Genomic DNA, 23,854 nt, shown 5'->3' with positions numbered 1-23,854 from the left:
TTTTATTTGAATTATATTTCCTTTGTAACGAAAGGAACTCCAGGGAAGTATCGCTATTTCGAACTATGTCAAAAAGCACTGTAGGCTGCTGTAGCCGCGTGCCACCATATCACATCTCTAGGTTTATGATATTGTTTCGTCAATTTGTAACAGGCACTCAACGAGTCGTCTTCCCTCACAGTGTGGCAGGACGTTCCCACTGGCACACATGAACGGAAAGAGACTGAGCCCCGATACGACACCTTATAACACGTGAAATGCCATGGCAATAAACCAGAGCAGCGGTTACATGGTCTTTCATTCCATAGCATAGCCACCCCCCTCCTCCTGTCACCACAGCCCGCACATACCCCCTGAGAACGAGCTGAGCCACAACCAATGTCGTCCACCAACTGCGCCATCTTGTTTTCGTCTGCTGGAGACCACTATCTTGTTTTAGTCTGCTAGAATGCACTACCACCATGTTAATATAATTATTTTTTTTGCATCACCCCGTGATTGAACCTAGGACATTAATCGATCGAATCAATCCGTATATTAGTTGCAGAATTTTTTTAATGAATTTTGGAATTTTTCCTGAATTTATATTTGAATAATTACAAATTTCGAAGATGGCGGGCACCTCAATAATAATAAATTAATACTGCACTCTAGCAGGTTATAATTTTTTAATATGGTGGTAGCGCACTCAAGCAGACGAAAACAAGATGGCCGACATAATATCATAGTAGCTGGCGATATATATATATATATATATATATATATATATATATATATATATATAGCTTGAAATTAGTGGTGGAAGGTCATTTGGTCAGTGGCTTCCATGGAGGAAGGATCTATCGTCATTTTTAATAGTATGACCTCACCAGGTTCGAACCAAGATGTAAGTGCGTGTTTAAATAATATTTTATTAAAATTTGTTTAATTAAATTTTTTATAAATTGTAAATTATTTTCCTTATTTCTATCATAAAAATTACGGATATTTAAGATGGCGGCCATAACAAAAATTGAAACGATCTAGAATACAAGATGGTGCCCCTACGAAAAGCCACGATTAAGTGATACATGTCCAATATGGCGGGCTTAACGAAATGTTCAACATTTATAGAATCCAAGATGGCGACCGTAATTAAATTTGCAACAGTATTTTTAAATATTTTATAAAAATTTTATTTATTTAATTTTATATGAATATTAATATTTTTCCCAATTTTAAAGCATAAAACTTACAGATTTTCAAGATGGCGGCCATAACGAAAATTGAAACTGTTATGTCTTAATAAAATATGATGGTCATGGCTTAGAGCGGCTTGTCGTTAATGAACTTAAGCCGTTTTTAGGAATTTCGTAGCCGTTGGCATTTATATGGACTAAAACGGGAAATTTTCCATCAAAACGGGAATTTTTTCTGAGAAACGGGGAAATTTTTTTAGAATTTTGAGTAATTTTGAGTCAGTTTTGAGGATTCTTGAGTCATTTTTGCGTCCAAAATGACCGCCGTGACGTCAGAATCCAAGATGGCAGTCGGCTCCACGGGTCCACAGCCAGAAGCCAGGCGCAGGGGCCCCTTTTTTACACTACTACTGTTTAACAATACTTATTTAAACAAATAATTAAAATAATACGTACTTAAAACAACAATATAGCCAGTGGCGCGGTGCACAATAACCTCAAACCCCGCTGTGTTGCCCTCTGCCCAAGTCGGGATGGCTCAGGTGTAGGCGGGTTCCAACCGGCGCGACCAGGCTCTCCCTGCAGCATGGCGGGGTTAAACCTGAGCCGCGCGCCTCCACGTGGAGCCCGCGGCCCGCCAGTTCTCTGCACCGTCCGCAACCTACTAGCGTCAGAAATCGTTTCACAACAATGTTTCACGGAAATGTTGGATTAAAATTGGGCCTATAAAAAGTTAAATTCTATCGCGACAAATAAGTTTTTAAAGTGAGTTTTTAAAATGCTCTTTATAATTTTTGTTTTCAGCTAAAACATTACTTTTTTCACCTAAGTATTACAATTTTTATTAATTTGTGCAACCTTAAGTGAACACATTAAATATTATAAATTATTATTTACAAAACAATATTTAACATTTAGAAAGTGTGTAGTGCTTTATATCATTTCAAACCCATTTTTCAAACGATCACTTTTTTTGACTGTAAGATTCTTGTTTCCCTGACAAAAATTTTAACAATTTTATTACTACAAAAAGACTTTTTAATGATTAGAATGTTCATATTTTCCTCAGGTACTAACATCCATGGCGCCCTTCTGAAGGGCCTGGAGCTGGCGCAACTCGGCAAGAAGCTGACTTCAGACTACGACAATAAGCCAGAGCCAATCATTATATTCCTGACCGATGGTGAGGCCAATGTCGGGGAGAGCGACCCTGATAAAATCGTGGGTATCGTGACGGACAAGAACGGGGCGGACAGCGTGGCCATCTTCGCCCTGGCCTTCGGCGACTACGCCAACTCGCAGTTCCTGAGGAAACTGTCCCTGCGCAACTCGGGCTTCGCACGCAAGATCTACGAGGCCTCTGACTCCGCGCTACAGCTGCAGGACTTCTACCGCGCTGTGTCGTCACCACTGCTCGCCAGGGTCAGCTTCGTCTACCCTGAGGCTCAGGTGAGAAGCAACCATTCAACATGTTTTGCTTTTACATGATGTTTTCATTTAACATTTTTATGAATATGATTTTATACATGCTATTTTGTAAAAAAAAAAATATATCGGTTTAGATTCTTTACAGGCTAGACTTAGGTCAATATCTAAGTAAATTTATGTCGATATTTAATTAAAAGTAATATGAAATAAAATATTAATTCTTACGTGGGCTTTATTGGGCACATCCATAGGTGGGCATAGTTAATCCAAAAGTTAACTTCGTTTATCGTTAATTTAACAATTAACTTAGATAATCGTTAAAGCATTAAATTTTCGAAAATCTAACGCAAGTTAAAGTTAACCATTAAATTTAAATAGCCAAATCTTATACTGCTATTGGGCTGGAATACGTAGGTAAATAAAATAAAATTTAAATTTAAATTTAAATAGCCAAAACTTATACTGCTATTTGGCTGGAATACATAGGTAAATAAAATAAAAACAGGTAGGTAAATTATTTATTAAGTTTTTTTTAATGTAGAATGAAGTATTAAACCCACATTTTTTTTTTGCTCTGAGATAGAAAACAAATTAGTATGAATAAAAGGCTTTTAATTACTCATCATAATTTTGCATATGGTGCATGGTGCCTTAATAAACATGAGCATATTAAAATCGTAATCCGACAGCAATGATCATTTAGCCTGTAAAATATATTTTCACGTATAATAAAAACTTTCCTCTGCAGCACTAGACGGGATAGCAGTATATATTTAATAAAAATAATTATTTCAACTAGTTCACCTATGAAAGCAGCGTCCGTAAAAGATTATTTTGGCTTTATGTTTAGCCAAGTTTTCACCAAATTCTGAGCTTTATTTTTAAGATATTTGTTGCCTCTAGACCTATCTTCTTCAAACTGGGTAACGGTGCTGAAAAAATCATCCCCTATTCGTTATTGCTTCTTCTGCTAATAAAACATTATTTTCATTTGCTTTCCTTTCTCTATTCAAAGTGTCTTAAGCTTTTGCTTCCATAAGCTTCTTGACTTTTGAGTACTTGCTGCTATCATACTTCTTCTGCCACAGTAGTCGAAACTTTGGGTGAAAGGCTCTAGCAAGCTGGCATTTTCGTCTTCCATCAACCGTTCAAATCTTTTTTTATCTCAAATAATAGTGCATTGGCCGAAGGGTTACAACAATGCACCAGGTGGAAAAAACTCTCGTGCACTCGTGAAGTCCTAAACCTCCGTGCAGCTCCAAACCCGTTCAACACATTTCATGTGGACGAAACAAGAGGCACGCCCAGTAAAACGTTTCTACTCGCGCCACGCGAAGTCCCGCGCGCGGAGACCGGTGTGTACAGTCCGGCCGGCACGACTCGACTCCCTGGTCCAGTCTCTCACTCTTGCCACCGCTGCGCACGGGCGCTAGTGTCGCACGTCACACGATGAAGACTCGAACCAAAGGTATCACAGTATATTAAATAATCAAACAGTGATTTGTGCTGCACATAGATAATTATAAAAAATAAAAATATATCAAAGACTGATATAAAAAGTTACAAACGTACACACTAAATAAAATTACAAAATATAAATATTTTGGCACCTGCCGTCGCTGTAGCCAACCGTAGGTAAATTTAAATCGTTAACCAAAGATTTGTTTATAAAAACAAGGGAAATTAATATGAGTTAAAATTAACACGACAGCATTAAATAGCAAGGAAAAAAATGCCAGTGGCATGACGATGCCACAAGAATTTCATAGTTAATGTGGAATTATTTTTATGGAAAATTTTAAAATACCTAACTCTATGTGCATGTTGTTCTTTCTTAGTTTCTTAACTCTAGTTCTAGCATATTCGTCAGTATGCATTTTTCTTCTTAAACAATACCTACACCTTTTAAAATACTTAGGGGTGAAATTTCGTAAAATTGTAAATAAATATATATATATTTTTTTTAGTTTTACAATATTAATTATTGTTACCCATTATTTTTGACCAATCTTAATCAGTTTAAAATAAAACCAAAACTCGCAAAGTTGTAAAACAAGTTGTGTTTGTAATTATTACGCCTATTATTCGTACCCACTATTAAGGACCCTGTTTTATTAGTTTCAGTTAATTATATGGTTTTAAAATATAAAACAATACATAAACTATTATATTCCCTATTAGCAGTAATATTGTGACAAATGGGAAGAATACAGTATCTAACATTATAACCATGCATGTTTTTCAGTCTTAAGAGTTTTATAATACTAATTTTGGTGGCTCTGAAAAGATACATTCTTCTCATTAAAGTCAAACCTACCACTTTTACATAATTTAGGGGGGGGGGGGGGGAAATGATTGTGATATTTATATTTTTATTGAGACCCATTATTTTTTGTTAAGCTTGATTAGGTTCTACAATACTATAAAATATTTTAAAAAATTTTTTATCCATTCTTTTCCATTTATTTTAGAATATAATGTTTAAATTATTTAGGTATAACATTTATTTTAAGTTAGCAAAAGTACTTACCAACAAAACAAATCATCAAAATCAGTTTAGTAGTTTTTAAGTCAGGCCGGACCAAAAATATAAACAAACAAGCAGAAAATTTTTCAACAATATTTTTGGGTTTCAAATGATGCAAAAAGCCATTTTCAATACATGTTTTTATAAATCAGTCTGGTCACCCCATAAAAAGTTTTACTTTTGGTGTATATATGTTTACAAGTATACTATAGGCGAGGGCTCGAAACAGGCCAGTGGCCTGGTTAGACAGCCAACTGGCCCGTGAACCCGCGGGTGGGGCGCCGTCATTAGCTCTACACGCCTAATAAGATAGGCAGAGGCGCACCTCCCCTCATCCACCCTACTCTCTTCCGCCAAAATTTATCTTTTGTTATGGAGGGTTCGGCACGTTCACAGAGCCCCGCCTGCGTAAAATGGCGTAACTAGTACACCATTGTTCTGAGAGCTTCGGGTGTGTGTGCGAGGGGTGCGTGATATGAGACGAGCAGTCGTGTAGCCATTGTCAAGTCGAGTTCCAGTGGGGAGAATAAATTTGGGACCTTATGAAAGATTGTTAAATTTGTGTATAGAAAATTTAATTGAAATGACTTAATAGTGTTAATGTTAGGTAATAAATAAAACTTTATTCAATTAGTTTGGCTATCATTTTCTAACATGTTATCCCAATCGTAACATTTGGTTTCAGTTGTAGGGATCACCCTAATTAATAGACTTAATATCTGGCTTTTGTTTTTAGAGTAAAATAAAAAATAAAACAATTACAATTCAAGCATTTAAGAATATAATGAGTATTAGGAACTATAGTAATTTTTTGTGCAATTGAGTGAGAGTTCATGCTAGGTTATAAGTGAAACCTAAGTGTAGCTAATAGAATATTAATGACAGTAAAGTAGTCAGTGCATGTTGACTAGAACAGTGGCGCCTGACGGCCTTAGGAACATGATGGTTTTCTTGTCTGATAAAAAAAGAGTAACCAGAATAAAATGTACCGTTAACTAAAGGAAATGAAGAATAAGACAGAGTTAGGGCAAGATGAAATCAAGAATAAAAAAGGGTCGAACAAAGAAAAAAACTAAGGATTGAAATAAAGAATGAAATAAACAACAGGCAAAAAAATTAAAAATAAAGTGAAGAGTGAAATAAGGTATAGCCAAGAAAATGTGAAGAATGCCATGAAGAGCGAAATTTACGAAATTAAAAAGGCACATAATGATATGCGAAATGAGCTGGTGGCTGCTCAAGAAGGAATTATTATTTTAAAAAATAAAGACGAAACTAACTTTCAGTTTGAAGGTAAAGTGCAGTGTTTGGAGCAGTATACCGCACAACAATAACAGCAAATTGCACAGCAGTACCAATGGATAGTTCAGCATGAACTTGTCACCGCACGGCGTGTAGATGCTGTAACCGAGGAGTGCCGATGAATTATTAAAGAAGCTTCTACTGCTATGAACGGGAACAGTACCACCAGAGATGTTGAGGTGAAGCGGGCCTTCAGCGGCCATTCAAGATTCAAGCCACCCACCTTCGATGGTCAATCTTCGTAGATGGTGTACAGACGACAGTTAAGTCAGCTGCAGAAGTATATGGTTGGATTGAGAAAGATAAAGCTAACTTGACATGGCCTTGCAAGGAAATCTCCCCTTAAACTGCTTCAGATCAAACAATTCCAGACCAGAAGAACTATGGTCTTGGGCTGAGGTATGGCTACCAACACTTGGTTAAGGTGTGCCGAACTGTTTTAAGGACATGCTAACAGCGATTCTCAGAAACCTTTTAGGAGTTCGATGCTGGCATCTAGAAACATTTGCACCTTGCCTACCCAGGGGCTCCCACAGAGTTCCAACACCAGCTAGCTATTAGCGCTGTAACGCCCCTCGTGCCCTTGATTTTTAGTGTTATAACACCTCTTAAAAGTCCAAGGAAACAGCTGAGCAACAAGCTACAAAATTCACATAAAATTCGAACATCACCAGAGGTGGCACGAGGCGGGGAACAAAATAATTTAGAAACTCCCTACAAACAATCCATTTGGGAGTCAGTGGATCGGTAGAAATATACATATAGGTACTCAATTAAATAAAAACAACAAAATAAGTCATGTGATCTATAGGCTTGCTGGTTTATTTATATTAATATTCTTTTATGTAGTGCATAATCTTTCTTTAATTAGATTTTACCAGAAAAGATAAAGGCAGATTAACCATCGATCAACCAATTAGCATTTTAACATCTTAGCAATCATTAATGAAGAAAACATGAACACAATTTATAGTGCTAGCGAGTCCGGACCGCGAATCTAGCGAAAATTTAACAAGGTTCTAGCCATAGTGAAATGTTTACAAAAATAGTTAGAATATATTGCCTTGGTTTTAAATCTTATGCAAAAAAAATTACAATATACCCATGTCCAATAAGGGTTAATTCTTCTTGAGTCATAATTACTGAAGATATAACTTTACATAGTTCACAAAAACTTCTCCCCTGTCCACTGGCACACCAAGATTGATGAAATTTTGTCGTTCAGAACTCACGACCAGGTAAAATTCGGCGGGAAGAGCAGAATAAATTTGGTTGGGGTTCACTCAATTGACTTTCAATCAAGACCATTTGTGGAGGGGTGACTCTCGGATGACGGGGGTGTTTCTTCAATCGGGGGGTATCTCTTGCGCCCTGCCTGCAACAAGGTCCAATATCACCAGAGATTAGACCAAGTAGCAGACAGACCATCAATCAGGCAAAAGCCCGCTAAAAGGGAGCGAATTGGGGTATATATTTAAAGCAAAAGACTCACCGAAGCAGGGTGATGACAGATGATTCCATTCATGTTGCGCGATCGCCAGTTAGGACGCGCATCGCGGAGATGTCGCGGAAGCACAACTAAAACGTAGCTATTCGGGTTGGCTGACTAACTAACAGAATACAAAGAAAAGTTTTAGGGAAAAATTCCCTCGGCCAAGACGATCACATCCTATAGCGCAGAAGAAGGCAGATCTGCCCGCGATTTATTATTCAAGAAGCAGTTCGACAGAGACGCCGATGTAGTCAGACCAACAGCCCGCGCATTAATTCATCATGGCGGCTAGATCGTCAAAAAAAAAAAGACGCTGGGACCCGGTTGGCCGAAAAAGGGGGGGGGGGGAGACATGGCTCAGCGCCGAAAGGAGCCGAAGACGTCCGAGGCAAGGTAAAACGAAGGTCTGTTGCTTGGTAAAAACCTCTATAGCCGTCGAGCGCCGCGCGCTCTATGGAGGCGCAGTTGAACTAAGTTTAACTTCGACTCGCAAATCTCGCGCTAGGTGACTTGCAACCAGCATGGTGCTAAAGGGGTGGGGGACAAGTGTGCTCTCTGGCGGCCAAAGAAAAGAGAGAGGGAGAGACTTAAGGACACGGCCACTAGTGTGCGCCGAAAACCAGGGAAAGAGAACTAGGATAAAAAAGGTTTGATATGAGTGTACAGAAGTCTGACAAAAATTAAATAAGAATAAAAATGCAAAAAATTTAAAAATGAAAATTTGAGCCTAAAAATTAAAATCTGTGCCAATCATACCAATAAACGGCACAGCGCCTTTACAGGTGGACTCATGGATGCAGAGGTCCAGCATACCCCTCGCTTGGCCTGCCACAAGAATATCTGCTATGCTCTTGTTCACCTAATGAAAATTAAAGGTGTCTAAATTTTCTTTTAGAAACTTGAGCATCGGGGTGAGGTGAACTGTGATATAAACTTACCACGACATGAATGCCAGTTCCAGTTTTAACGAATCAAATATACTCGGGGGAATAAGAAAGCTATAGAATGGTTTACAGCTTCTGAGGCCTGGAGGTCGACAATAGTTCTTTGCATGTCGATAATGGGGCATTTCCAGCGTGACTACCAGAATCGTGTGAGGAAACCAGGGAAAAGACAACAATGTGATAATGATGGTAAGGACTAGGAAAATGGACAGGTTCAAATATCACTAAGTTGTCTATGGTATTCTTCATGCCAAAGACTAGGACATATTCGTACCCAAAGGGACTACCTGATGAAACGGAGAGATGCCACGGCAACAAGTACAGAAGAACGAGGTTTAGAATGATTTCAAAGCAGACCTATGATTCCGAAGAGAGGGAGGTCGGCCGCGATGATAGATCTGTCAAGAAGTGGGCCATATCCAGTAAAATTGCAAGATGCGTTGGATGGCATCGCAGCATAGTTAACAGCAGCACATTGTTACCTGTTAGGGACGAATAGGTTTAAAGAGGAGGCAGAGTTCCAAGTATACCAGCGGCGAGGGCACGAGTCATGCCAGTGGCTTGGCTAGTCAGCCAGCTGGCCCTTAAGTCCGCGGGTGAGGCGTGATCCATTAGCATTACATGCATAATCCGGTTACAATGGCGCCTCGCTATCCCCCTTTTTCCTTTGCTTCCCCAATTCTGGGCGTTTTCTTTGTGGCTCTGGAAATTTTGGCATATTCCCTGAGCCCCGCCTGAGTGAAGTGGCATAACTAGTATATAATTATTCTGGAGCTTTTAGTGTCCAGTCGACCCTGATGACGCGACACTTCAGATGGGTGCGAGACCCTTTCCGAAGGGGGCTGAGGGGTATAAAAATTGGGACGCCAGTTTCCGATGCAACTGAAGTAAAGAGAGCGAGTGACCACTTGGTGAGCAAAAGTGGACGAAGAGCAACGGGCTTCATGTTAGAAGACTGGTGCATCGGGGACAGAGGAATCCGGGACTGTGGTGAGTGTGCGATGGACGAATAATTAGTGCGAGGCAGTGTGTGGAGACAAAGGCGAGAAGTGTCCAGCTACCCCACTGATGATCTGAGCTACAGTGTGGAGAGAAACTTTACGACGTTATGAAAGAGATGAATTTTTGTAGAGACAATTTAATTGTAATAAATTAATTTTTGGTAATAAATAAAACTATAAATAATTTAGATAAACTTTTCGGTTTTATTTTAACTGGAAACATGATTCATCATCATTTATCATCATTTAACATTATTCATTAACATTCATCTTCACGCAATGTACCTACACAGGTACAGACCAAACATGGCTGTTAGGTATTGTGAAATATTTTATTGAATTTATATTTTATTTGTATTTAAGTTAAATTTAAATATTTATGTTAAGTTTTTAAATTTTTAAATCAGGGGAATAATTATTTTATCTATGTCTTCAAATTCAATTTTTTAATGATTAAATGAGTAAAATATTGTTCTTACCTTTACTTTTCTGGGATTACCGAGTTACAAAGAATTTCCAGAGATAGGATACAAATTTTCAGAAGACCTGAGGGGTTGTGCAATAGGTGCTTAAATAAACACATGTTTAATGTTAAATCGACCTTTTTCAATTATATATATTTATTTTTATAATATAATTTCCTTCTTAGATTACACTGAAGTCACGAACACTAGTAAATCAGGATCTCTTTTTAAACTATAGTTATACATGTTTCAAATATTTATGTTCCCTAATGCACAAAGTGGCCAAACGGTTTTGTATTGTATGTTATAGTTTCATTATAACCAATTTTTTCCGTGTTTATATTTGCTATCTTAAAGTTTTTTTCTGTGCTCTTTTTGACATAATTCTAACTTAATACTTTACACTTATCAATCTTTTACCTTTCACTTTACCCCTTATTTACAGTAGTTCTATTTAAGTTTATTACTCATATCTTATGGTATATACGTGCAGTATGAAATTGTGCAAGTTCTTCATTAAGTAAGTAAACCAGTTCGCAATTAATATGCCTTAGTACCGTAATGCCGACATATTATGGAGGTCCACATTTCAGAGGTCCCTTCAAACCGCCACTATCCAGCACCCCCACTCCTAATTTTTCACTTCCAGTGGTCTTCTGATCACTACATATTCGTGACGCTTTGATAACGTCATTACCTCGCCTTAACATACTAGTAGTGTATAGAAGCCGTTCTGAGCCCAGGTTACACTATTAGGAGTAAGGATTGTCTGTGCTGAGCACTCTCTTGGATTGTGATGTCTATACCACCATATTGGCTGGTATTTACCTCGACCTTTGACCTTTTCCTTAGATTACCTTGACCATAGATTACTTACACCTTAAAATACCTTGATCCTCCCTCATAGTCTCTGGTACCACTATCTAGAATATTAATTAAAAAAATAATTTAAAATTATGTTCATGTAAATTATTTCGACGCAATAAAATTTAAGTCCTTGGTTTGAACCTGGCAAGATCAATGTAGTTTAAACACAAGTCTTTAAATAAAAATTACATATACCACAACTTTTATGGGTACTAGGTTCGATTCTTTGATACCTGATATATTTGTAAAAAAAAACACGTGAGGGTGTAACTCAGTACATGTGACAAGTACAAATTATGTGGAGCAAGAGAAAAAGAGAGAAAAAATATCATTTTATTAATAAACTTGAATTAAAAAATTATTACATATTTCAAAATAACTGCTCAGGATATCAATAATTTTGGATCAATCATTATTTATTAATTAACAATAAATATTATTGACGGTTAAAATAATCACACCATAAAATATTATATCAGGACCCCAACTTTAGCACGAAAAGAATTCTAACTACAATTCATAAACATTTTAAAAGTAACACATATTCAATAAATTTTATTCTCAACCGCATTTATTATATTACTTAGTATTACTCGGTAAAGCAATTTGTACAATGTAAAAACAAGATAACACAGAGCAAAAATTATGGCTTTCATTTGTTTTTCACGAATTTAATATACATAAATTGTTGTAATTATAATTAATTTGTTTAAAAAAGAAATAAATAAACATTAACTAACAAAAATTTTACTCACTTCTAAATAACAGGTCAAAATATTAATAATTAATGATCAATCAATATAAAAGCTATGATAGAGTAAAATATATTAATTTTTAATTTTATTTTATGTATTAATTAGATGTGAACGAGTATTTTCTAAAATTATTTTGTAGTTCTGCAAATATCACCTTATCATTGAGTTATAGTGCTACAGATTTTGCCAACTGGCTACATAGACCTACTGCAATGTATTCAGAGGCATTGATAATGTTCTACCATCGAATGAATAAACAATGAGTAAAATGTCCGCCGCTCCGCGACGCGAAAACTAAACGGCACGGACGTTCATCACATTAATTCTTTACATTATAACCATATTGCCACAAAGTGAAAATAAAAACAATAAAATTACTACGTACGGAATTTGTTTACACTTTTTTAACTAGCTTATTCTTAGTCGACATTAATATGTTTACACGCTCATGGACTCATAATTATAATATGGTGTGTTATTTAGCTAATCAAATAATATATGACAAATAATTACCCTGTAAAACTAAAACTGTAAAAGCATTATACCAGCAAAAAAAATATTCAATAACACAGCTTAAACAATACTCATATATCAATGTTTAACAATACTGATTTAGATTAGTAATTAAAATAATTTATACATAAAAGAGCTCCATTTTCTTGCGATAATAGCCCGTGGTGCGGTGCACAACAATAAGCTCAAACCCCGTTGTGTTGCCCTCTGCCCAAGTCGGGGTGGTGTCAGGCGCAGGCGGGTCCCTACCACCGTGACCCGCCTATCCCTGCAGCAGGCAGGGTCGGTGGTCGTCTCTCGGGGCGTGCGCATCTCTCTCGCAGGCTGTTGGCTGGGAGTTCCCTGCGCCCTATTGGGTAACCGAAGGCTGGCAGTGCGCGGGGGATTTGTGGCTGCCTGGGGGCGGCCTAGCAGTGCAAACTGCTACCGACCGCGTCCCGCGGGTGGCGGATACGGGATCCCAGCCCGAGAGTTGCAATCTCAGTGGAGTGACTGTGAATAACCAATAACAGTCCGCGGACCACTGGTCGGCCTGGTGGAGTCGTTATTACGGTTATCGGGGTGAAAGGTAGCCTGAATGCTGCTCGGCGCGTGGCAGGAAGCAGTTCCGTCGGCGAAGGCACCGCAAGGCAGCTCGATGTGCCCTGGATGCGAAGTGAAGACTTCAGGAATCTTCGGCTAGGGCTACTGTAGGCTGGCAGCAGGGGTTTGGTACCCTCCCCCACCCTGGCTTGAAAGGTACACTGCTGTCGACTTGAAGACGGAAGATGAAGATGGCGCAACGCCAGGCTGCCTGGCACCCCGTGCGCCCGCAGTTCGAGCCGGTGTACTGGCTCATCTGCCCACCGTCAAGAGCACTTGTGCTCTCGGCCATCGCGCCAGGCCTAGCTGCCGGCGAGTCAGTGGGTTTACCCGCTTGCGGAGCTCGCTCTGCCGGCTTCTGCCACTGTGAATGTTGCTAGAACCGAGGCTGTCCCGCTGGCCTAGTCGTGGCTCCGGCGCTGGGGTCAGGGAATATTCACAGCAGCCCATTTATTTTTTACAGTTGGCTGCCTGGTCAGCTGGGCTAGGCTGACGAGTGAAGCCGCCCGCCCCTGGGGGCACATGCGCCCCTGACTAATAATAACCCAAGTGTGCCCAACAAAAATAATGCAGGCCGCAAGGCCCAAGCGTTCAACCCCTGTATGGTTAAATCTATCTGCCCCGCCCAACTCTTCTTACCTGAACCTTTTTCCCTCTTGTCCAGTAGTTTCTTGCTTGCTTTAAAGCATGATAATTGATCCCCACATGACCCGGCTCAGGGTTTTCCCTGTGTCTATGCAGGTTTTACCTGGGTTACTTTAGTTAGCTTTTAGGCTAAGCAATCAAAGGGGCGTCAGTCATGGCGCCAATCGCAGCCATGGCTGGCCTATAAACCCCAAATAAGCACATGATGTACACGCCTTTGTTCTGCATGGCTAATACCCCGCATGGTAGAGTGTCCGCCCCTAATAAAGACCCCCCCCCCCCCTTTTCCACAGTTATATTTACTTAGGCTAGGAAAAAAATATCAATGTTTCACTGAAACGTTGAATTAAAATTCAGCCTTAAAGTGTAACTCCAATCGCATCCAAATAAGTATCATCTATCTATAATATAAAAATGAATCGCAAAATGTGTTGGTTAGCGCATAACTCAACAACGTCTGGACCAATTTGGCCAATTTTTTTTTTTTTTTTTTTTTTTTTTTTAATGTTCGTTGAAGTTCAAAGATAGTTTTTACGGCGAGAAAAATTCGAATAATTGCCGGAAAAACCCTAAAACCAGCCCTTTTCTTTTTCCCATACAAACTTTTTCTAACAAAAACGAGCACTCATTGTTGTTTAAACAATGTAGGTATGTTCCTAACGTCATAGAGTCAATTTGCACTTTATTACCTCTGTACAACGTTCAATCATATCTATCAAAACAGTGTGCGTTGGAGCACAGATAAATAAAAAAAATAAATAAACCGAAATCGAATAGTTCAATTTGGTCGGCTTCACGATATTATTTCATTTGTTTTACTTTAAAATGCATCAGTTTTCCAAGTTATTACATCAGTCAAACAAGACCAGCGTTACCAAAAGTATTTCATAAGTTTAAGTTTTTATTATTTCTTTTCCCTATTTTATATACGGTTTGAAGGATTTGACTCCAAGTCATATCAAATTGAAAAAAAGTTGAAACAACAACAAACTATCAATGTCAGTGTTTTTTTTTTTTTTTTTTTTGGATTTTAGGTTACCTACCCTAATGAGTTTGCTTTTGTCAACTTATACACGAAACAAATTTTTACCTATATAGTGTTTTGTGCAGTGTTTATTTACCTATGATCGCTAATTATTGCATGTGACAAAATAATCTATAATATAGATATGCCTCCTATTAGACGAATCAATTTAGGTAGAAGAACCCGAAATGCTACTAACCAAGCTAATTACCGATCTAATCATGCACTACAATGAAAATAAAAATTATTATGTTTCACATGATTAACAATAAAGAGATTTCTTATTTTTTTATCTTTTTATTAATATGTTTTATTTAATTACATTTCTTATTTAAAACACCCTATCACCAGGGTGACAGTTCTGTTCAGGAGAATGTTTTGCCCCGACTATAAAATATGTAGGAACAAAAAAATGTCACATTACAAATTATTTTGACAGGACTTTATTGCAATTTGATTAGGCAGTACGAAGTCTGCCGGGTCAGCTAGTGTATATATATATATATATATATATATATATATATATATATATATATAATTTCTCAAAAATGTATACCATGCGACTAAACTCCGCCACTTATACCAAGGATGACAGTATGACATCATGTCTGCCATATTGGATGCCAACATCTAGAATTTTCTTGTACCTCTGAAATCTGCGAGGAGAGAGATTTCCTTATATTAATACTTGAATTAATTTTTTATTTGTAGAATTTTAATTTTCCATCAACTTCACCCGGTTTGATCCAAAGACTGCAAAGACATTTGCTTACCAAATACCATATACATAATAGTTGGAATAAAATATTTTAGATACATAAATTTTATAGGCTATCTAAATTTATGGTCATCCAAAATGGTTTGAATAAAAAATTGTGGGAAAGGATCAAGGTCATCCGAAGGTTAAGTTATAATTTCAAGATCGAGGGCATCCAATATGGCGGATGTGACTTCACAATCCAAGATGTTGATCAGCACAGACAATCCTCACTCCTCACACGGGAACCTGTACTAGGACCTGCTATTATAAACTACACTTATCGGCTGTAAAGAAGTTCGCGGATCGCGGTGTTATGCAGGTGGAGGAGGGGAGTCTGTCCCAGACCAACTTCAGCGCCTTGTTCAGAGGCTCGGAGCTGGTGGTGGTCGGCAAGCTGCAGTCGGGCGAGCTGAGCGGACACGTGACCGCCAGGACGGCCAATGGGACCGCCACCGTGGCCTTCGAGCCGGCGACCAGCGCGCCCTTCCCCGCCTGGGAGCTGGCCGTGCAGCAGCGGCCCGAGAGGAACTACTCGCAGGCCAGCTTCATGGAGCGGCTGTGGGCGTACCTGAGCGTGCAGCAGCTGCTGGAGCAGCAGGCGGCCGAGACGCAGGGCAACGACACTTCCGCGAGCGAGCAGCGCGCCCTGGACCTGGCGCTCAAGGTGAGCAGCAGACATGCCCGGGCACGCCCTTGTCCTTCACCTGACCACCACACTGCACAGAGAAAAACAGAATAAACCTCACAACAGTACTAGTGGACTTAAAATGAGTAGAGTTTACAGAAAAAATCGTGAACAAAAGTGGACGACTACGTAGACAGAAAATACAATCACTGTTTTCGCTATTAAAAAAACCTATGTATTTGTGTTCGTCCGTGCTGTCTCCGTCATGCCATCCACTTTTGTTCCATTAATCTGTTTTTTTTTTATTTTCCTTAATTTTTTCTTGCGTTATTATGTGATCAATGCATGCATTACGTTTTTTATTTGTTTAATTGTTATTTTCTTTTTGTTTTGCATCAATAGTTTCTACTTTGAAACTCTATATATTGCAATATCAGCTTATATAGACTTATTTTGTGTTCGTATTATTTAACGTCAATCAAGGGTTCTATGTTATTCATATACAGCATAGAAATTCAATGAATTAAGTCCAACTTATACTTAGGTAGTCTTATATCAAGTAGTGTGTTGTGTATTTTCTTAATTTTTTTATTTTCTTGTTTTAGTATGGCTTTGTGACACCTCTCACCTCGCTCGTGGTGGTTAAGCCAAATGAAACCATATCAACCGAAACTGAAAAAGGTACCCATCAACTCTAGTGTTATTAATATAATGTTTGTGTTGTTGTGACTTTGGTATTAATATTGGTTAAAGTTATTAAAATATTAATTCCATTAATGTATATTTTAGTTTATTATTAACTAAAGTAAAGAAATAAATAAACATAATCTGTAAGAAGTATATGAAAGTATGTTCGGGCGCAATGTATTTCTTATGGGACTACGATTTTGGTGGTGTTGGCTTGCCAATCGTAAGGATTCGGCCATCTTGGACACAAAATTCCTCAAAACTCCTCAAAAATGACTCAGAATGAAGCAAAATTCCTATAAATTTCCGTATTTTGAGAGGAAAATTCCCGTTTTGAGAAAGAATTTCTCGATTTCTTCCTCAAAAATTCTAAAATTCAAAATTCGGAATACCTCAACAGACTTTTGCCTTTAAAGGAACCCAAATTCCTAAAAGTGGCTTAAGACTCCTAAAAGTAAGCCACCTTAAGCCGCCGAGGCCATTACCTTGACCTTGATCGTAAACTTGACTATTAGATTTTTTGACCATAAATTCGGCGAAAAAATTCCCAAATTCATAAAAAAAATCGCTTATTAAAATAATTATTGATTCGATTTATATCTTTGGTTCGATCCTTGTTCGATGCGAAAAATCTAATATCGAGTACATAAACAAATTTATTCAATAGAAGATGGTAAAAAAAAACCTAAATAAGTATAAATTACTCATCTACCAGCTGTTAGTAAGCTACCGATGCCAGTTTTCCCGTCAACTTAGTAATTCGTAATTATTTCGCTAGAAAGTCGGGGAAAATTCCAAAAATCTTAAAATATTAATAATTAAAATAATGTTTGACTCGATTTGTTCCCGTCCTTGGTGCTTATCACGGTAAGTAATTAGAGTAATTAAAACTTAAAATAAGTTTAAAATTCTGTTTTCCATTATCTTTTGTGGAGTTTATAAATAATTCTCTCTACGAAAAAGACTCTAAACAAGATGTTAATCCAACGAAATAAATAGGATTGCGCTATTCCTACCGTGGAAGTCTAATTTTTCGATACTTGGAATACCTTCCAACCAGGTCTTGTACAATGTTGGGCATATAGACAAAGCATCTTTGGACCACGAGGCCAGGCCATGTACGATGTCAGGCTATAGACCAGATGTATACAAACCACGAGGCCAATCCACCTCACTACTGACATAACGATACAGACTCAACAGTAGGATAAGATCGGTCGCAATATGCTGTAGGATACATACAATGACTTCAAATGTCATTGCCTCCAACAGTTTTTAGCTCCAACTGTCTTTGGCTCCAAAAGTAATTGCTTCTAACAGTCTTTGGCTTCAAATATCATTTACTACAAAAGTTATTGGCTCCAAACGTCTTTACCTCCAACAGTCTGTTGCTCCAAAAGTCATTAACTCCGAAATTCATTGCCTCCAACAGTCTTTGGGTCCGTCGTTGGCTCCAACAGCTCTAAATGCGCTTAGTTTTTGAATTGTCTTTGGCTTCAACAGTCATTGGCTTCAAAAATCAATGTTCGAACGCTCACATTGCTCCAACAGCTCCAACAGCTCTAATTATACAATTTTTCCAATTGGCCAACAGCTCAAATTACTCCAATGCTCCAATTTGCTCCAAGAGCTCCAATTGCTATAAGTGCTCCAACTGCTCCATTTAGATTTGGCTCCAAACTGATTTCAATTGCATTTTGTGATTAAACTTGGCCTGCCTGCTTGTAGAGCTTATTATTACTTTCCATTTTGTCAGTTAAGAGTAATGATTTTTAAATCGTTAAGTTAAAATTTGTATTACGATAACTCGACATTAGATAGAAATCAGATTTCGAGAAGTAAAACAATTTTGAAATCCAATATATATACATACAATTTTATACACAAGCAAGTTATACGAGTCATTTTTGTATGTAGCCAGCTTCCCTCAGTTCTTTGAGTATGAAGTATACTACTTTGATGTGCGAATAGTTTCTTGCACAAAGCGAAGCAATATGTTAGTTTCCCCAATGATGTGTAATAAATCTCTTCTGCTGCTATCATCTTACTTGTATGTTTATAATAAATATAAGTAATATCTCTGGAGTCTTCCGTTTTAACACCAGCCCCAAGGTAACGTTTGCCATCTACCCAGTGATCATCTCAAGCTTGATCAGAATAATTTATTTTAGCACGTCGTTTCCAACATTATGGTTTCAATGCTTCATCACAGTCTTCGATCTTGTGAGCTTTAGGTACGTCATCGCAGTCTCCGATCGTGTCAGCCTCAGACGTGTCACCACAGTGTTCAATCATGTCAGCTCAGATGTTTCATCCCAGTCTCCAATCTTGTCATCTTCAGGTCGTTCTCCGTTGTTCGCATTTTCATGGAGGCGACTAAAATTAGCTTTAAATATATTTTCATTTCCCATGAAGTTACTACTTTCTTCGTTATTTTAACATTTATTTTATTATCGAGTTCTAGGATAATATTTTTAGCAATAGCATTTTTAAATTCTTTATAATCATTTTAGACGTCTAATATTTTGCCTTTGTTCCACTTCCTCGGTGTTGTAAACCAGTCCTCGTTATCTTTAGTCGCTTATTTGCACAGGTCTTGCAATGTTTATTCAAGAAATAATTTCGACCAAAGTATTTCTGACACTGACTGCAACTAAATAGTTTTTGGCAGTCGTTTCTCTCATGACGTTTAGCATTATTTTTCAAGACAAACTCCTGGCCGCAGTATCTGCAGCGATGTATTTTTGATACAGTTACAGGCAACGAACCATAATACATGTTAGCTTCTGCGACCAATGCTAGATGCAAACTAAGAGTTTTAAATTTTAACAATTATTTAAAAAGAATTTTTGCTAATTTTTCATCAGTGAGAGTTATGTATCTCATACAAGAAACTTATTGCAATTAGTTCTGCTTTTCAACAACTGATGGCACCTCGTGTTGCGTAGTGGTAATTTTTTTTTTATGTGGGATGCGGGATGTTCTATCTTGATCGCAAGAGGAGGGCTTCACTGTACATCTAGGAGAAGAAAGTTTTTGTTGAATGATAGTGTTTCTCAGTTGTTTTATGACACAGCAATCGTTTGGTAATGAATCTCTTTTGTTTGAATTCCACCAAATTAAAAATATATTGTAAGTTATGATTTGTGGTAATAGGAATACGCTAAGTAAACGAAACTCTGAATAAATTGCTTATCTCATTACGAGAATAATTACATCAGGGATTGTTTTCTCAGGAATAACCAGAAGCACTTGGAGAATATCAGAATAAATCTCGCCATAGATAATCAGGAGCACATGAGAACACCAACAACAATCTTGTCAGAAATATCCTGGAGCTCATAAAGAAAACCAACAATTTATTGAAATAAATGTTCAGGAGCACACGGAGAAAACTAACGCACGGTTTTCTAAATCAAGTTAAATTAACCACAAAAATGGTAAAAAAAATTAAAACTAAAATAAAATTAAAAATTAAAATTAAAATTACAAAATTAAAAAAAAATCTGGCTTGTACTAAACTAAGTAGAAGTTCATAATCTGGCAGAATCTGTTTTTTTATATTTATTTTTCATTTATAATTTTTTATCTTAATTTAATTTTTATTTTAATTTTTTATTAGGCCTAATTTGGTGGTTAATTGTTTTTTATTTAATAAAAGTGAGTTAGTTTTCTCCGAGTGCTTCTGAATATTTCTGTTAATACATTTTAGTTAGTGGTACGCCTGTACTTGAAACGACATATTTTCACAGGAGTAAATAATTAATTATGAAATATTACTTGCTGATTAGATGCTTTGCTGCAATATTTCATATTACAGGGTGCCACTTCTTTGGTATTTAATTAATTTTAGCCTTATTTTGTCTAAAATTATCACCTGCTGGATGTTGTCAGTGTTATTTGGAAATATCCTGTGTATTGTTGCACAAAGAAATACGATGTGGTATTTTTCAAGCAGTGATTAAAAATAGGTTAAGTGATGCTTTGATGAGTTATTTAAATAATGCCACATTATAACTTTTTTGCCAATTTATCGATTATCAAAAATTTTAATGATTAACCAATGTACGCCATAGAGTTTAAGTAGTATATAATAGGGGCGCCGAGGACAGGGTTCAGGGTGTGGAGCCGGAGCCGGTGTCCGCCATCTTGGATTGTGACGTCACGGCGGCCATCTTGGACGAGCGTAACGGGACACAGCGTAACGGGACAAGTTTGACCTTGACCTTTGACCCTCAAAATCCGCCAAAATTGGGCAAAAATTGCCCAAAATTCCTCAAAAATCGCCAAAATTTCAATTTTTTTGAAAAAAATTTCCGCCAAAAAATCTCAAATAATTCCACAGTTCAAAAATTAGGATTTCGAAAATCCTCAAAAGTCGCGTTGCCCTAGAAAAAACGAAAACTCCTAAAAGCGGCTTAAAACTCCTAAGAGCTAGCCGCTTATAAGCCGCCGACCTTGAAAATAAGGATGTCATGGCAGCCATATTGGATGATGACGTCACCGTTGCAATTTCCGTTACGGCCGCCATCTTTAACTTTTTATTTATTATCCGATTTTAATGAATTTTTTTTTAAAAAATATAAAAAAATTCAAATAATAAAATTTTTAATAAAAAATATTTAAAAAATATACTTTTACGACACGGAGTTTGGAGTCCTCGGTTCGAACCTGGTGAGGGCAAAAAAAAATTAAAAATGGTGACAGGCTCCTTCCTCAATGGTGGGTGCTAGCAGACTGACTCCCACCACTTTTTTCAAAGCATATATATCGTCATCTAGTATGACGTCATGTCCGCCATCTTGTCTTCGATGCTGGAAGCCATCATAATTGTATCGTCGGCTAGAGTGTGCTGATGCCATGTTAGTTTAATTCTTACCCGCTAGAGTGTAGTAAACATTTATTACCGAGGTGCCCCCGCCATCTTGAAATTTGGCCGCCATCTTGAAAATCCGTAATTATTTAGCTACAAATTCGGGAAAAGTTCCAAAATTCATTAAATAAATCACTCATTAACTTACATATTGATTCGATCGATTCCTGTCCTCGGTTTGATACCCGATCGATGCAATAATGTTTAATTTTATGTAAAAAATAATAATTTCAATAAACCATGTTCAACATTCGTAAAGAGACTTTAAATCATCTACTACCATCATCCTATCAGACAACAAGACCACCATATTGGAAATTCGTAATTGTAATGCTAGAGATTCGGGAAAAAGTTCAAAATTCATTAAATAAATTTGTAATCCATATAATGATTGATTGGATCGACTTAGATCCTTGGTTCGATCCCTGGACGATGCAAAACATATTAATTTTAAGTGAACTATAATAATTTTAATAAATAATCATCAAAGTCCTAAATGAAGCATAGTTTCCAAATCAACCATCATCCTATAAGTCATTATGGTCACCATCTTGGAATCGTGTAATTATTTAGCTAGAGATGCGGGAAAAAGTTCAAAATTCATTAACTTAATGTGGAATCTATATATACTGATTGATTAGATCGAATAAGGTCCTTGGTTCGATCCCTGGTCGATACAAATCAACTTTAATTTTAAAAAATACCACAAAAGCGACAGGTTTGAGAAATAAAAACACCGCAAGTTCTTTTAAAAAATTTTATTACATAAATTCAATACACTACTACAAGTACAAAAAAAAACACTGACAAATTAATAAAGCCTTTTTGGATTCCTCGATTCAAACAGTCTTCTTATTGTACGGACTAAGCCTTTTACATGACTTTAAATGTCTATCCGATCCGTTCATCGCCACAACCAGAGACGGACTGAAGTTCATATCACTTATATATAGTCTCATTAGCCGGTACAACACATGAGTCAAATCAATAACCATGTTCATTATACGTCTCGGAGCATTTTTTATAATGACGATGTAAGCTATCGAGACGTGAAATTAGTTTATTGCACTTATTGCACTGAAATTGTATTCTTTGAACATTATTAGAACAACCGCTTCTTTCATGTCTGCGAGCATTTGAGGTGATAGTAAATGATGCACCACAGTATTTGCACTGATGCGAAGTACGCTCTTCATTAATTGAAGTATTCAATGCTGATGAAACTTTAGCTGATGGTGGAACAGCACATATCGAAGTCTCCTCCAGTGTTGTCAGAGGCGTTGCCAACGTGATCTGCTCCAACATCGTCGGCGCTGACGTCATGGTTCCCGTAGTCGATGGTACAACCTCCGAGTTCAACGTTAAAGACGGTAAAGATGCCATCGAGTTCGCAAGAACATGTAATTACGCGATTTATGCACCAGATTAAACAATCTAGGTGATCCTTACACCGCAGTCGTCAGAAACAAACTGAGCGTCCTGCTGTCTAGGACTCGCTTATATACATGCACCGGATGGAATAATACGCTAGTCAAATCAAGAACAATTTATTATAATACTAGAGTCAAAACAACATTTAAAAAATAGAAGCACCATCAAAAAAAAAAGGAAGCACACTTGGAAGCGTCGACAACGAAAAGGCAGCACATTTCGAAGCACCGACAACGAAAAAGGCAGCACCATCATCGAAAAGACCGCACATTTGTCATTGGCTCCAATATTCATTGGCTCCAATATTCATTGGTTCCATCAGTCTATTGATTCTATCAGTCTAGTGACTCCAACAGTCATTGACACCAACGGCCTTTTTCTTCATCAGCTCCAATGATATTTGGCTAGAATGCTACGAGTCTAAGAGACCATGAGGCTACAATTCTACGAGTGTACAAGACTCCTCCAACTACCTTCAAGTGTATAAAGCTCCAAATGCTCCAACAGCTCCAACACGCAATGTACGCGCAATACATGTAATTTACACACAATAAATGTAATGATTACACAGTACACACACAGGAAACGGAACGTACACTCAGTACACACAGGAAACGGAACGTACACACAGTACACACAGGAAACGGAACGTACACACAGGAAACGGAACGTACACACAGTACACACAGGAAACGGAACGTACACACAGTACACACAGGAAACGGAACGTACACACAGTACACACACAGGGAACGG

At 37.5% G+C, this 23,854-nt stretch overlaps 1 protein-coding gene across 4 annotated transcripts in view; it reads left to right on the top strand.

Annotated features, from left to right (window-relative positions):
• LOC134531614 (inter-alpha-trypsin inhibitor heavy chain H3-like) overlaps positions 1-23,854 on the top strand; it is a 166,130-nt gene that overhangs the window by 110,035 nt on the left and 32,241 nt on the right. For all 4 annotated transcript variants that reach the window (XM_063367369.1, XM_063367368.1, XM_063367367.1 and 1 more), the window contains exons 9-11: positions 2,248-2,627; positions 15,802-16,146; positions 16,713-16,788. In XM_063367369.1, coding sequence (XP_063223439.1) covers positions 2,248-2,627; positions 15,802-16,146; positions 16,713-16,788 — 801 coding nt within the window. The remainder of the gene's footprint in view (positions 1-2,247; positions 2,628-15,801; positions 16,147-16,712; positions 16,789-23,854) is intronic.

The sequence above is a fragment of the Bacillus rossius genome, chromosome 5, assembly GCF_032445375.1.
Source record: "Bacillus rossius redtenbacheri isolate Brsri chromosome 5, Brsri_v3, whole genome shotgun sequence".
In the NCBI taxonomy this organism is placed as follows: Eukaryota; Metazoa; Arthropoda; class Insecta; order Phasmatodea; family Bacillidae; genus Bacillus; species Bacillus rossius.
This window is presented reverse-complemented; position numbering and strand designations above follow the sequence as displayed.